Genomic DNA, 17292 nt, shown 5'->3' on the forward strand with positions numbered 1-17292 from the left:
TTCTATAGAATGATAATTAATATAAAAATTTCACTAGGAACTCAGCACAATTTTATCCTTCATCATTTTTGATATGTCCATACAATATTATAATTTATTGTTTATGTAAATATATTCTTTTTACTCCTTACAGTCAGTGATATTATATCCATTTTCTTGTTGTCAAGGCTAAGCCTATATTAGCTAAATGACAGGGATTGGTGGGTTAATTAATTGATTACTTGACCCTCTTGAAAAAGGTGAAAGAGGACAGTGAAAAAGCTGGTTGACTTAAAGTTCAACATTCAAAAAACGAAGATCATGGCATATGGTCCCATTACTACACGGCAAATAGATGGGGAAAAAATGGAAACAGTGACAGACTTTATTTTCTTGGCCTCCCAAATCACTGAGCATGGTGACTTCAGCCATGAAATTAAAAGATGCTTCCTCCTTGGAAGAAAAGCTATGACATACCTAGACAGATATTAAAAAGCAGAGACATCACTTTGCTGACAAAGGTCTATATAGTTAAAGATATGGTTTTTCCAGTAGTCATGTATGGATGTGAGAGTTGGACCATAAAGAAGGCTGAGCACTGAGCAATTGATGTTTTTGAACTGTGGTGTTGGAGAGTACTCTTAAAGAGTCCCTTGGACAGCAAGGATATCAAACCAGTCAGTCCTAAAGGAAATCAACCCTGCATATTCATTGGAAGGACTGTTGCTGAAGTTGAACCTCCAATACTTTGGCCACCTGATGCAAAGAGCCTGATGCTGGAAAAGATTGAGGGCAGGAGGAGAAGGGGGTGACAGACGATCAGATAGTTGGATGGCATCAAAGACTCAACAGACATGAGTTTGAACAAACTCTGAGAAATAGTGAAGGACTGTTAAGCCTGGCATGCTGCAGTCCATGGAGTTGCAAAGAATCAGACATTACTGAACTACTGAACAACCACAACCTGAGTTCATCAGTAAATGGAAATTGAGGCTTAGAAAATTAATGGCTGAAACCCAAGATCCAATAAGAAGCCAGAGTCAGATCTTAAACCTATGTTCTTTGGATCCATACCTAGAGATTTTCCTCCTTATTACTTGAAAAATTTCCCCAAAGCTGGGTTTTTGTTGCTCATATTTGTTTTGCATATAATGGAATAGAGTCAGTACTTCATTAATCATGATCGTATTGTGTTCTCTACTTCAGGAAAGCCTAGAGCCAGAGGATAGCATTGACTACTGATGACTTTTGCAAACCAGGTTGTGATTTTTGCTGGATTTCATGGAAATACAGTTTGAACACCTTTCAAAAAATGATATAATTACACACACATGCACACAGGCACAGGCAAACATACATCTACGTGTTTGCTTTTGTATCTTCATGGAGTTTTATATAGCCATATGTCTGCTATATTTCTGGCATTGTTTGTTTCAAGATTCTAGAAAATATGTTACAGCTCTGTGTATTAGGAAAATGAAATTATAACATTTAGGTGCTTAAGGTCCACTTAAGTCACTCAAATACAAGTTTCTTAAAAAGGATTTCCCTTACTAATCTTTCTTTATTCCTTACCATTCTTCATTCTTTTATTTGTTCTAAGTTTCATGAAGCAGAGACTTAGTTTTGTTTACTGTTATATCCGCAGCACACAGAACAGCATTTGGAACACATCAGCATATTAATTGCTAAAATAATGTGTTTAATATCACTTAATGGGTTTCCTTAGTTTGGTTATTGAAAGGTCGGAGCATGCCCCGGGAAAGTGCTGCAAGGCAAATTCCGGAGGCTGGCTAAACTTCCAGGGGCTGGCCCCCTGCAGCCTGGCCCAATCAGGTACCAACATAAAGCCCTCGGACACTGACCACCGCTGTAGCCCGCGCTTTCTTCCTTATATGAAAAGACCTGGCCTGGATGCCTGCCCGGACTATAAAACCCCTCCCCACCCCTCATACCTTGCAGACTCCCTTTGTCTCCTCACTCACCAGCCCCCGGGAGTTCTGCCCGAGAGCGACGCTTAATAAAAGGCCTTTACCACCGGTCCTTAGAGGCGGCTTTTTTCCTCCCGCGGCTTTTTCCTAACAGTTATACAGACTCTCTGTCCCTCTCCCTTTCTCTCTTAAATATTATTTTTAAAACTTTAGATAGAAAACCAAACAAAATGACACACATTTACTTGCTTTCTGAAGCAGAAATATGTAGGCCTCCTTTCTTAAATTCAAACTATATCAATTTACAAAGTATTAGATTCATTACCAGTTGAGAAACATGCTGACAAATCCGTAATGCTGATCCATCAACACAAGTTGCTAGTCATTTTTCTCTAAGTTCAGAATATAATTTTATGACATTTTTTAATTTATGGAGGATGGGCAAAGGAGAGACAGGGTTGGTTACAGGTGTCTGGAATTTTATTTATACTTATATCAATTCAAACATAAGAATCACAGAACCTGAGAGCCTTCAAAAACAAAGTAATAAATTTGGTTAACTGCTTGTGGCTCAGCTGGTAAAGAACCACCTGCAATGTGGGGGACTAGGGTTCAATCCCTGGGTTGGGAAGATCCCCTGGAGAAGCGAAAGGCTACCCACTCCAGTATTCTGGCCTGGAGAATTCCATGGACAAAGTTCATGGGGTCACAAAGAGTCAGACACGACTGAGTGACTTTCACTATAACTGCTTCATTCAGCCTTGATTGTACTTAAAATATAAAATACCATGATCATCTGTGATTCTATTATTTATGGCCATCAATAATTAACTATAATATATAAATGCATTATAAAATTTAATAAGTTAAATATATTAAGTAAATAAGCAAATTGATATAAAAATTTCGACATCTCCAGAGATGGACATCCTCAAAGTTAATTCCAAATTGTCCTGATGTTTCATCACAATTGCCTTCAAGAAAACACATTTTATATTTAGTTTCTTCTCTTTGGAAACATGAGATATTTATTTAGATTTAATTCCTTTTGTAAAAAAATTAATAAAACGAAACCTCAATGAAGCAGAGTCAGACAGCAAAAGGGAGAGCTCTCACACCCTGCTCGGACAGCAGAGATCAACAGGAAGATGAAAGATTCCCATTTTGGAGAATGGATGCATGTCTGTGTATGACTGAGTCTCTATGCTATCCACCTAAAACTATCACAACATTGTTAACCAGCTAAATTCCACAATAAAATAAAGTTTTGCTTTTTTTTTTTAAAGACTTTCTTTCATGGCAACAACTCAGCCAATGAAAAGCCATGGACTTTCTGTGAAACCAGAGGAGACTCCCTATGGCTCCAGGGCTGGTGAACAAACAAGGGTGGTACCCACAATTGAGCCCACTGTCATTCACTGCATTTCTCTCCAACCCTGGAGTCTGAATTAGTATCTTTTCCCTGGATTCGAGCTCACATCCTATAGTGTCTGAAGCCCTGCAGGCTTTTTCCAGTATCTATTGAAACATTTTGTCTTTCTGGTTAATGTTTTGTTCTGTAAGTGACTACTCCTTGGACACTTTGGTCTGATCTTGAGATCAGACTATTTCAACTGAAGCTGGCTTGAAAATAGCCTTTGGATCAATTCTTTCAGGACGGGGCTGCTTCAAATAAAACTTCTGGTTTTTCAAATTTTGTCCTATTCCTTTGGGAGCTGTCCTCTGAAGACTGGCTAAAAAACCAAAGCCTTCAGTCTAGCCTCCTTCAGGACCAAGCTATCTTCTAAGGACTGATTTGTAAGCTTCTTGAATTAAACCATATGTGTTTCAAAAAGTTTAAATTGTTTGTTGCTCTAGACGAAAATTCTCTAGGAACTGGTATCCCAGTCACTTAACTATTAATATTTTGAGAGTGCCTTATCTACAGGGATTCTGGTTGATTTTATGTTTAAAAACAAGGGTCCTTCCTCATGTACATTTCTAAATAAATAGACCTGACCAAAGGCAATTTAAATAGAATCTCAATGGCAAGGATGGGGAACTTTTGAAATCCCCAAACTTCATTTCCTTAAAATTGAACTAGTTAAAAAATTTCTAGAAATGATTGGAATACTTATTTTGAGGCTTTCCAATGTTATAAGAAGCCTAAAATTGCCTCTCTGCAAAATATGATTTTAAGATTAACTAAGACCAGTAAATGATTATGAAAGAAGCATAAGAGGCATATGAAATGATGCTCAACGTCACTAATTATTAGAGAATATTAGACAAATGCAAATCAAAACTAAAATGAGATCTCACCTCACACTGGTGAAAATGGTCACCATAAAAAAATCTACAAACAGTAAGTACTGGAGAGGGTGTAGAGAAAATGGAACCCTCTAGCACTGTCAGTGGGAATAGAAACTGATACAGTCACTACGCAAAACAGTATAGAGCTTCCTTAGAAAACTAAAAATAGATTTACTACATGATCCAGCAATCCTTCTACTGGGCAAGTAACCTGAAAAAAGATAAACAAACAAACAAAAACAAACACATGGACCTAATGTTCATTGCAGCACTATTTATAATAGCCAGGTCATGGAAGCAACCTAAATGTCCATCACAGATGGATGGATAAAGAAGATGTGCTACTTACAATGGAACATTACTCAGCCATAAAAAAGGAATGAAACTGGGTCATTTGTAGAGATGTGGATGGGCCTACAGTCTTGTCATACAGAGTGAAGTAAGTCAGGAAGAGAAAAACAAATATCATATGTTAATACACACATGTGGAATCTATAAAAATGGTACAAATGAACCTGTTTGCAAGGCAGAAATAGAGACACAGATGTACAGAACAAATGGATGAACACTAAGGGAGGAAAGGGAAGCTGGTATGAATTGGGAGATTGGTATTGTCATACATATATTGACATATATACACTGTGTATAAAACAGGTAACTAATGAGAACCTGATGTATAGCACAGGGAACTCTACTTAACGCTCTGTGGTGACCTAGATGGAAAGGAAATCCATAAAAGAGAGAATATATGTATACACAGAGATGATTCATTTTGCTATGTAGCAGAAACTGACACAATATTGTAAAGCAAAGTACACACAATACAAAAATAAATAAAATAATCCCAACTCAATTTAATCCAATTTTAGGGGATGAACTGGAAGACACAGTTTTTAGGACCTAAAGGAGAGTTGGATGAAATCACTAACCCTTGGACATCAGAATGACCAGATTTAGTTTTCCATTTTGCAAATGAAAAGGAAGAGAACACCTTTGGATTACTCACCCAAAAACACGGACACCGTCATCAACTTATAAAGTATTAAAGCTAGCAACCAGACCCTGTGACCCTAGGATACCGCCTTGCCTTAGTGTCATATAGACTACTGTCCATTCAGTTAAGGCTACCCAAAAATGTTTGTGTGATCCATTTAAACATTTTTGTATCTGATACAGTAGAAGCTCTCCTGAATACATTCATCTTACCTTCTATGAGGCCCTTTTGTTAACTGCCCTTCACATAACTCTTTTCTGTTGTAATAACCTTAACCTGGCAACTCTTTTCCCCCTCCACCACCCACAAGGTTTCTAATGACTGCTTAATACTGGTGCACCCCTCCTGTCTCCTCATAATGATCTACAGTGAATTCCATTGGATAATGTTGACTTTTCAAGGTTCACCAATGGTTTTCATTTTAAAGGTGACGATGGCAAATAGTGTGCTGAGTATGCTATCATAATTTGTTTTGATGTTGCTGAGGCAGCATCTTTAATTTGTGGCTACTTCAGCTCAACAGGATGAACTACATGCTCTTAACAGGAGCTTGAACTTAAGCCAAGGACAAAACTGCCAATATTTATGCTGACAGTAGAAACGCTTTTGAAGTAGTATACTCACAACTTTGGAAGGTTGTGGACGCAACATGGCCTCCTTATTTCCAGTGGAAATAAAATTTAAAATGGACCCGATGGTCAGGAATTATTGCGTGTAAACATCTTACCTGCTGCTTTAGCTCTTATTAAGAGTCTGATATATTCTAAACTTAAATTTCTTGAAGCTAAGAGGAATGATCCTGTTGATACTTCTGCAAGGAATGTTATCCTTAAAGGGACCAACAGCAGCCAAGCATCTGTCATGGTTCAAAAGGTTTTTCCAAATTATCCAAGTTAAAATTTGGTAAAATTGGTTAGAGAGTCCAGGCAACTGGCCTCAGAAAAGCAAAAAGTAAGATTGGAAATGCACCAACTATTGGTTTGATTAAAAGAGAAAGCTCTAGTTTGGACCAATGAGAACCCAGTCCTACCTAAGACTCTAATAAACCCACTCCTCACCACTGTACATGCATTAAACCATTGGTCTACTGACCAAAAAACTTTCATGAATCAATATGGTAGGTAGACCACAAGCAGTGCCTACCTCACTTGTGCAAATACAAGCCAGGGAAGTCTATTCCTATACTCTCAGGTATTCAAATACCTCCTGCTCTCAGGTATTTTGCAAATGGTCTAATATATGAGGTTTGGCAACTGGACTTCATACAATTTCCTCTGTCTAATAGATATCAATGTTTCAGTCATGGTCTATGTGTTTCCACACTGGACTGAAATGTTCTCCTGTAGACTGGTTACTGTTTTATCTGTGACTAAAGCTGGGAAAGATGATTCCTTCCTGGAAGAACTCCTCTTGAACTTCATGGTATTTGACTAATCTATTTTATTGGCCAGGTATTTTGACAAGTCTTTGCTGTTTGGCTGGTTTTATAACATTCACACTGGTGTGGATTGTTGCACCAATCTTCTGGTTAAGATGAGCAATCTAATTCCATCATTAAGACTCAACTGCCAAAATTTGTAGAGGCCCTCCAAATATCTTGTCCAAAAGAACTGTGTTGGTCCTTCTGTATCCCAGATTCACCACTTTTCAAACCCAAATGCTCACCTTTTGAGATAGTAAAAGGATGCTCAATGCACTTGACTCCTGCTGCTTAAGAGTCACAACTGCTAAAAGGAGAGATACTCCAATATTTCAAAGGTCTATTTGTTTCTATTAAAAATCATTATTAAAAAACTAAAAATAGAACTACACTATGATCCAGAAATCCAACTACTGGGCATACACCCTGAGAAAACCATAATTTAAAAAGACACATGAACCCCAGTATTCATTGCAGCACCGTTTACAATAGCCAGTACATGGAAGCAACCTAAATGTCCATCAAAGGAGGAATGAATAAATAAGATGTGGTACATATACACAATGGACTATTACTCAGCCATAAAAAAGAACAACATTATACATCATTTGTAGAGACATGCGTGAACCTAGAATCTATCACACTGTGTGAAGTCAGGAAAACAAACACCATACATTAATGCACATGTGTACAATCTAGAAAAACTGTACAGATGAACTTAATTTGCAGGGCAGGAATAGGCATGCCTTTTCATACTGTTCATGAGGTTCTCAAGGCAAGAATACTGAAGTGGTTTGCCATTCCCTTCTCTAGTCACATTTTGACGCTTTTGAACTGTGGTGTTGCAGAAGACTCTTGAGAGCCCCTTGGACTGCAAGGAGATCAAACCAGTCAGTCCTAAAGGAAATCAGTCTTGAATATTCATTGGAAGGACTGATATTCATTGGTGGCCAATACTTTGGCCACCTGATGCAAAGAACTGACTCACTGGAAAAGACCCTGAGGCTGGGAAATATTGAAGGCAGGAGGAGAAGGGGACAACAGAGGATGAAATGGTTGCTGGAGAAATATCTGGTAGTCTATTTGTTTCAGGCCAACACTGGATATATCTTCAAATATTTGTAGACTGATATTAAGGTCAAACACAACATTAAACTATTTGGGCAATTTTATGAATTCAGTCAAGCTAGTTTAAGGATATATTCTAGCAAAATATTCTGAGATATTTTAATGAATCCACTGTTTGGCAGTTCAAATCCTTTCTAAATAAATATTAACTCAATTTTTCACTAAAATAAAGATCTTTGTAAATTATAAATTTCATTTTTTTAATATCTTGGTATATTAATCATCGCTGAAACTAGCTTAATGTGTCATATGTATTGAGATATAACTATTCAGAAACTGAACTGTAATACCAAAACTGGAAAATAGTTTTCTACTCAAATGAGTATTAAATGAGTATTAATTTTTTACATTTTTTAAAATGTTTGGATAGCTGACTCATAGTGTGTTTCTCAAAAGCAGTTGTTCCCAGGCAGTCACAAAATTGAGTTGCTCAAAATGACTTGCAAATGTCCCCAGTGAACTTCATATATACTTTAAGATTTGTCTAGGAATTGTGGATGGTATTTATTTTTTCTTTACTAATTGCATACACTGTGATGTCATAAAAATAAAACATAAAACGATTTACTTCGCTACTATTATTTGCAAAATCTGAAAATTATATTAAATATTTATATTGATTTTAAAAATTTTGAAATAGTGTGTACATGGTTTTCCTGAAACACATGGTTTTAAGTATTACATTTACCAGTTTTATCAAAATAAAGTGAAATCTCTCAGTCGTGCCCGACTCTTTGCGACCCCATGGACTGTAGCCCACTAGGCTCCTCCGTCCTTGGAATTTTCAGGGTAAGAGTACTGGAGTGGATTGCCATTTCTTTCTCCAGGGGATCTTCCTGACCCCAGGATGGAACGTGAGTCTCCTGCATTGCAGGTAGACGCTTTACCGTCACAAGGTAATAAATGCAACATTAAAACATGAACTCTGATATAAAATACTCAAAATTATTTAAAGAACATGCTCATTGTATATCTTTAAAAATTCAAGTATACCTACACGTATACAAACACATACAAATATGGACAGAACTACCTGTAAAATTATCAAGACCTCTGGAATGCACAAGTGTTAAATTTGACATTTTAGCAATTTGTTAGGAATCCAAAATATCCATAATATGTAGTTATTTGTGGTTTGCTGGGAGAGACATTTCAAAAGCATAAAAGGGTATACAAAACCAGTTACCAATACTTAGCTATCAAATGGAATCTTCTGACAACCTAGGCTAGTGTATCAATAAGACTTGGGTTACTTTATTTTGCTCTTACTTGAAATAATTCAGAAAGGGAAAAAAAATCATACTTAGTAAATATATTAATGTCACCATAGCCCTAATGTAACATAACTTACTATATGTAGCAAAATATGCATTAACTATGATTTTATTGTATATAGACAAAGTCATTACATACATAAATAACAACTTCTTTATAAACAGAAGTGTGTTCTGGAGGATATTTGTAAACTTGGAGATTTTCTAAAACCTGAGGACATACCTTTTCTAAGTGCCAACAGCGTACTTTGTAAGGACTACATGTAAGGATGACAATACTGTCACTAAATATTATGATTTTTATTACATCCGTTTAAAATATGTTCAACTACCTAAAGCATGGCTTACAGTAGTGTTGGAATCTTCAACATAATTTTTCATACAGTATTATTATTTCTAAATGAGTATATATCATCCATGGCTGATAACTGAGCATTCTAATTATAAATAACATCATAAAGTGCTAAAGAATCCTCAATAAATCATTTTAAAGTGTCAATAATCACACAGGCAATAGGTTATTTTTATGCTGAAATAGCAAAGCATATATTTTTTTCAAAGCAAATGTAAGAGCTTTCCACACAGATAAGAAAACAATTTATCACAGATCATATTTGCTCTGTTTTTGGCAAGATAAAGCAAAACAAAACAAAAAGATATTTAATGAAGGCAAAAGTCCTGTTTGGTTGTATATTCTGCGATGCCATTGCAAGTAAGCTATTTTGCTCTGCCAGAGAAGGACATAGTTCATCTCTCTCATCATATGCATGCACAGTTAATTCCTGTGGTGGCACAGGTATTCAGAACCATATAGCTCCAGGTTTCAAATAACCTGAGTTAACTGAAGTTTCAAGATATTCTAAACTTCAGAGATTGCTAGTATATTAGATTATAAAACAAATGTAAACTCACCCTTCTAATCTTACATCCGGCAGACTTCTGTTAAGGGCAATCAAATCACTGGCCATAAGGTTAAACTGATTGATTTTAAACAATTCTTTCATTTTCTCCTGGTCATCTTTAGGAATCAGCACAGCCTTTCCCATTTCTCCTGGCCCTTCTTGGTTTCTTGAAATAACAGCTGTAAGACACACACAGGTACACATATACATACAAACATACAGATAATGAACTGAATATATAAACCCATGTTGGATCAGATTCTAAAGTGTATTATTTATAAACTGGCTTAATAATACAATCGTCAAGTCTCTATTGCTACTTACAAGCCATACACTAAAGAAACAACTTATTTTAATTCACTAACTCAATACTGCATGTTGTCCTTCAAATCTATCACATATTATATGATCTGACTAATCATTAAGACTTAATAAATAAGCAACACAAATACCAAACTTCATGCTTCTCTTTCATGTTTTGTTAATACATTTATTAGAGGGGATGAAGTTGAGCTCTGGGCACACTATGTTGTGCAAAATAATGACAGAGAAATTTTGAAAATATACCAAGATTAGTTTATTCTCACATCCACTTAAAAATTTTAATATTTCAAATATCTATTGCCATTATATCTTTATGAAAGCAAGTAAGATTGAGAATGCTTTATCCCCATCAGAGTTTTATTCCTTTGTCAAATCATTTTCAAATAAGTAGAAAGAACTTTCATAGCAGTGACATATAATTTTAAATGTCAAGTTGGATTTGGAGGCTATGTGTTTCATAACTGGAATTTCACAGCAGTATTCTGGGTTTGACTTTTTTTATTAAGAGCACTAAGGATTCTGCATACAGGCTAATGTTCTTGCATTTCCTCCAAGTTATCACCACACTAATGTCCCTTCTAGCTATAAAATACATGACTCAGGGTGTGTATGTAGGCATGGGCATACATATGTCTGTATGTATGTTAACCGAAGACAAGGGTCCGGTTAACCTAATCTACCCTTGATTTACTTTTCACAATATTAAACCAGGTACTGTGAAGAAATGGAGCTGTGGTTCTGACTCTTCCATCGTTTTGCTATGTTATAACAAATATATTGTATATACATAATATATAACATTTTCTATATTATTTTATATTAATGTAATTGAATTTTATATAAAGTTAAATATTTTATATATTTAAAATTTTTAATTTTATATAATAATTTAAATCTGCATTTTTTCTATAAAATATTATTATACTTTGCTATATTACAGTATAATCTTACTGAGTTTAATTTCCATATACTTTAAAAGGCAAAGATTTGGTCCCAGATTACTTTAAAATATATTTTAAATAGAAACACCATGTGATCCAACAGTTCCACTCCTGGGTATTTATTCTGAAAAAACTAAAATACCAATTTGAAATGATTCATGCACCCCTGTGTTCTAGCAGTCCTATTTATATGAGCCAAAGGACAGAAGCAACCCAAGTACCCATCGATACATGATTGGATTAAGAAGATGTGCATACATATATATATATGTATGCATGTATATATAATGGAATATATCTAAACCATAAAAAGAATGAAATATTACCATTTGCCAAAATACAGATAGGCCTAGAGAATACTACACTTAGTGAAATAAGACAGAAAAAGATGAATACCTGATGATATTAATCACATCTGGGATCTAAAAAATAATACATGTGTGTGTACATACAAAACAGAAACATACTCATAGACATAGAAAACAAATTTAGGGTTACTAAAAAGGTGACAGAGGAGGAGAGGGACAAATTAGGATTATGGGATTAACAAACTACTAGGCATAAAATCGGTAAGCAACAATGACTGCCGTAGAGTATAGGGCATGATACCCAATATGTTATAATAACCCAGAATGGAATATGATCTGCAAAAAATAAAAAAACTGAATCCCTAAGCTGGACATGTAAAATTAACACAATATTGTAAATCAACTATATTCTAATAAAAAAATTAAAGAATACAAAGTATGTGAAAATAACCCATAAATTATAGCATTTTATAAACTGTTATAAAAAAGATGAAATATAGTCAAAACTAGGGTAGAACACAACAAGGAGAATTTCTTCTGATTTGACCATAGTTATAAAACATCAAGACTGATATTACTGGTGCTAATAAACAATAAGTTTTCAAGTCAATTACTTTCTGTGAAAGGTTATTCTGACTTTGTACTGCCATGAACCAAACTATAAAAGAGATCAGGCACTCTGGGGAACTTCAGGTACGGGTATCAGGAAGGTGATTAGCCTGTAAATCCTCTTATATGTAGAAAAATGGTAAGGACTGGGAAATTTTTAAATGAAAAAGATATCTGTATGCAACCTCAAACTATTAAACAAATTACCTTAAAGCTAATGAAGACTCCCATTCACTTTAAAAAGCAAAAGCAGAAATGAAGACAGGAATTTTATGATAAAGTCTATCATGTTCAATTTGAGAATCAAAATTCTATCTGTAATGTTTCCTTGGGAGTTAGTAAGTTTACTGTCCCTAAAATCAGATGGAGTTGTTGGAGTTCGCTTTGGGTGAATTTGTGTTGCTGATTAGACTATGGACTTAGATGGGCCTCCAAGTACTTTTCATTTCTCTGATTTATCTTTTAAGATTTGATTCCATAGAAATTGTTAAAAGGAATTTCTATAGTTTCCTTACGAATCTTTCTAATTCTGAAGCAAAGGATTTAATCAAGCTATATGATACCACCCATTGATAACAGATATTTTACGTATGTGTCTGTATCTGTATCTATATGTATCTATAAGAAGATAGATTCTCAATCTAGTTTGGTAGAGATAGATAAATAGATATTTTACATATTCTGGTCTATAACTTTAATGCCAGAAAATATAGGATCAATGTTTTTTTTCTGGGAAAAAAAATGTTTGGTTTTTGTTACATTAAAGAATTTAAAAAATTTGAGATTTAAAAAATTACAATTTTTAGAAGTTAAGAAAGGCATTCATTCACCATTCATAGGTCTTTAAAATGTCCTCTATAAATTCCAACAAAAATATATTACATCGCAGAAAATAGTAGCATCAATGCAATGCTACCAAGACTATGAAGCAGATAGGATTGATTTCTACTCTATGTAGAAAATCATGGAGCTCAACTACATCATTGTGGAGCATGAAGATCAAATTAGAGCACATAGAAGTACTTGTTTTTTGTAATATTTTCAAAGCTGTGACCATGTCCTTGCTGAGTATTAGAAAAATTATAGTTTTGTCAGTGATAGAGTAAGTGTATAATCTTGCAGTGCTATCAATAAAAATAAAATCATCATAAACAGGATTCTTATTCCTAGAACTAGTTTGAAAGCACATATTAATATTCTCCTTAATTATTCTCAGCTTCTTAGTGAAAAGTAGTTGACAACTTAATGTGTATCAGGTTAAGTGTCTCCTCCCCAAAGTTAAATATATTTTTCTATAATAGCCTCTAATGAATGCATATTTGACATTTTACAAAATGTTATTTTTCTTTTTATGCATGAGCAGACCTATTGGTGTTTTTCACCTTGCTCAAGGAAAAAGTGCTAACTGATTATACTGTGGAAGAAGCCTTTTTCTTTTCTTGCTCTTACCTGGCAGAATACATCTTTCTAGAAGAAACAGTTTTTCTTTTTCTTCTTCAAATAATATAAAAAAAATAAAAAAGGACTGTACAATTTAGTATTGAGGTATCTCCAGTACCTTTAAATAACCACCTCAATTTTTTTCTCACCTGTTTATTTCTCTTCTCTACATAAAGAAAAAAATATTCACCCACACACTCACCAAATACCATGCTCCTCCACAGTCAAAGTGAAAAACAAAAAGAACTGTTGCTGAAGTATTGGTGTTACTTTTCAAGTCTTAGTAGGCAAATATAATAGAGAAGGCAACTAAATCTACATTATATCTTGACTTCACTTAAATATGATTGGAAATATCCCAATTCCAAACCTAGTTTGGACTGTATAAACAGATTAATATACTATGCTGTCATGTCCTAGCTATTGTAAATAGTGCTGGTAAGACAACTGGGGTACATGTGTCTTTTTCAATTATTATTTTCAGAGTATATGCCCAGTAGTGGGATTGGTGGTTTTTGGTAGTTTTTGTCCTAGTTTTTTAAGTAACCTCCATACTGTTTTCCATAGTAGCTGTTATCAATTTACATTTCCATCAACAGGGCAAGAAGGATGGGGTGGAGAGGGGAGGTTCAGGAAGGAAGGGCCTTATATGTACTTGTGGCTGATTCATCTTATATAGCAGAAGCCAATACAATATTGTAAAGCAATTATCCTCCAATTAAAATTTTTTTAAAGTACTATGCTAGAAGTTATATCCTTTCTAATTATAAGATTAAATCACTTAAAATGATAACTTGACCCAAAATGACATTACAAAACTGGTTGAAATATAAAAGCAGAATCATTATATATGCACATATATATAAAACATATTTTTCATTTTAACATAGTGCATACTGTATAAATGAAATTTGATTTATTTTATCATAGAATTTGCATTGATAAAAATGATAAACCCCCAAAAATAAATCAACCAACTGATCAGTCTACCAAAAGGAACATATTAACTGCAATATTTGCTTATGTACATTGCATTATGAACACTTTTTCATTGCAGAAATGTCCAATTAACAACAAGCACTGTCTATTTCAAAAAATAAAAAGAGATATCTTGTATTTAGGGGAAAAAAAACTTGAGTAAAAAATTTAGGTCATTTTTAAACCTATTATGTTAAAGAACACAGTAATATATGAAGCATGACACTGGACCAAAATCTAAATGTCATTCTGAATAGCATATTTTCCAAAAAATTTTTTCAAATTGTATTTCCATCCGCAGATCTACTCAGTTGTTAATTTCTGTATACATTCCAGTTCTTCTCTAGTTTTTATCAGTTTGAAATAGCCAACTGAAATAAATGTAATATCTTGACTTTTAATTTCTCTCATTTTTGAATATTCATACTTCATTGCTAATAAATCATTTCCCTACGACAATACTTTCATCTTGACCATCATAAATGTGCTTGTAGTGGAGTCAGAAAATGAGGTAATCACACCAACACTTGAGACACCACCTCACTATCCAAACCATTTTGCTTCCATTCAGTGTTATCTGGTCCATGTTCTTTTGTCAATCCACAGATACTGAGTTTATCAAGAAGAATTCTTGTTAAAATAAAGGAACCCAGTATATCTTTGCTTTGGCCCATTTCTATTGTGTGTTCGTTGCTCATTCATGTCCGACTCTTTGTGACCCCATGGATTGTAGCCCACCAGGTTCCAATGTCCATGGGGTTCTCCAGGCAAGATTCCTGGAATGGTTTTCAATTTCCTCCTCCAGGGGATCATTGGGATTGACCCAGGGATCAAACCCAATTCTTCTGCATTGCAGGAGGATTCTTTACAGTCTGAGCTACCAGGAAAGCCACAATAGACTTCAAATATCAATATAATATTATCAATATTATAATACAGAGCTTAATATATATATACATATAAATTTTATTTAATGTGAAATGCATAGTAATTCATTTATTACACCTTTGGAAAAACCCATGCATTTCTAAAAATCTGATTCATCTGTCAATATTTTTTTTTTTTTGAAAATTTTTACCATGGCCATATGTGGTTTTCTGGGTTTTGCCAATTAAATTTCAGTAACTAGATTTTTATGCAATAAGAATGTTGCAAATAGCAAACTTCAATGGGGTCAAGTCCAACAGATATTAGCTACTGTTTCCCAACAGGATACTGCCTCTTGTTAGATATTAATAAGGTAGCATTTTCCACCAGCTCAGTGAGAGATCAGGCTTCCCTGGTGGCTCAGTGGTAAAAGAATCTGCCTGCTAATGCAGGAGACATGGATTCCATACCTGGGTTGGGAAGACTTCCTGGAGAAGGAAATGGCAACTCACTTCAGTATTCTTGCCTGGGGAATACCACAGACAGAGGACTCCGGTGTATAAAATTATCCATATGGTACTGAAAAATGTAAAATCTCTACTTCATATCTACTTTTGTATTAAAAATTATTCCTCACTACCATTTAATATTTAGGTTGAGAATATTATATTTATGCATTGTAAATAAATTTAGATACATTAACACAAGCTCAGAAACTTCTACTGCTAGTGGCACACAATTAAAATGTGCAAACAATATGGCCTGAAGAGTTTTTAATTAGATCACAAATTAGATCCTAAGCAGACTGTTAAGGAAACCATTTAAATAAAGCAGAGTATGCAACTAATCTATTTCAAATCCCAATTGTAACCTTTAATAAAAAGAGTGGTTTGTATAACTATTACAAATGGTTCTAGATAGTAACTCAATACAAAGCATGACTGCTTAAATATATGCAGCTATTAGTCTTATAATCATGCATCTGTCTTTCTTATCCATAATTCTTCTGCTATAAATATTTGAATGTTGAATGTTGACATTCAAACAACTAAGATCATGGCATCCGGTCCCATCACTTCATGGCAAATAGATGTGAAAAAAGTGGAAGCACTGACAGATTTTATTTTCTTGGGCTCCAAAATCACTGAGGACAGTGATTGTAGCCACGAAATTAAAAGATGCTTGATCCTGGGAAGAAAATCTATAACAAACCTAGACAGGTGTATTAAAAAGCAGATACCACTTTGCTGACAAAGATCTGTATAAACAAAGCTATGTTTTTTACAGTAGTCATGTACAGATGTGAGAACTGGACCATAAAGAAGGCTGAGTGCCAAAGAATTGATGCTTTTGAATTGTGGTGCTGAAGAAGACTCTTGAGAGTTCCTTGGACAGCAAGGAGATCAAACCAGTCAATACTAAAGGAAATCAGTCCTGAATATTCATTGGAAGGATTGATGCTGAAGTCTCAATACTTTGGCCACTTGATGTGAAGAACTGACTCATTAGATAAGACCCTGATGCTGGGAGAGATTGAAGACAGGAGGAGAAGGGGGTGAGAGGATAAGATGATCAGATAGCATTGTCAACTCAGTGGACATGATTTGAGCAAGCTTAGGGAGACAGTTAAGGAAGAAAGCCTGGGGTGCTGCAGTCCATGAGGTTGAAAAGAATCAGACATGCTGACAGCTAGAAAAACAACAAATAAAATATTTAATAACTTTAGTGTTGTATAAATGGAATTTATATGTCAATGCATATATGTACTATGCTTCCCTGGTAGCTCAGATGGTAAAGTATCTGCCTACAATGTGGGAGACCCAGGTTCAATCACTGGGTCAGGAAGATCCCCTGGAGAAGGAAATGGCAACCCACTCCAGTGTTCTTGCCTGGAAAATCCCATGG

At 34.7% G+C, this 17292-nt stretch overlaps 1 protein-coding gene across 1 annotated transcript in view; it reads right to left on the reverse strand.

The window, feature by feature from the left end:
• Positions 1 to 17292, reverse strand: part of GALNT13 (polypeptide N-acetylgalactosaminyltransferase 13) — a 557108-nt gene that overhangs the window by 330631 nt on the left and 209185 nt on the right. The window contains exon 3 of the mRNA XM_061135076.1: positions 9931 to 10099. Coding sequence (XP_060991059.1) covers positions 9931 to 10099 — 169 coding nt within the window. The remainder of the gene's footprint in view (positions 1 to 9930; positions 10100 to 17292) is intronic.

Source organism: Dama dama, chromosome 33 (genome assembly GCF_033118175.1).
Source record: "Dama dama isolate Ldn47 chromosome 33, ASM3311817v1, whole genome shotgun sequence".
Lineage (NCBI taxonomy): Eukaryota > Metazoa > Chordata > Mammalia > Artiodactyla > Cervidae > Dama > Dama dama.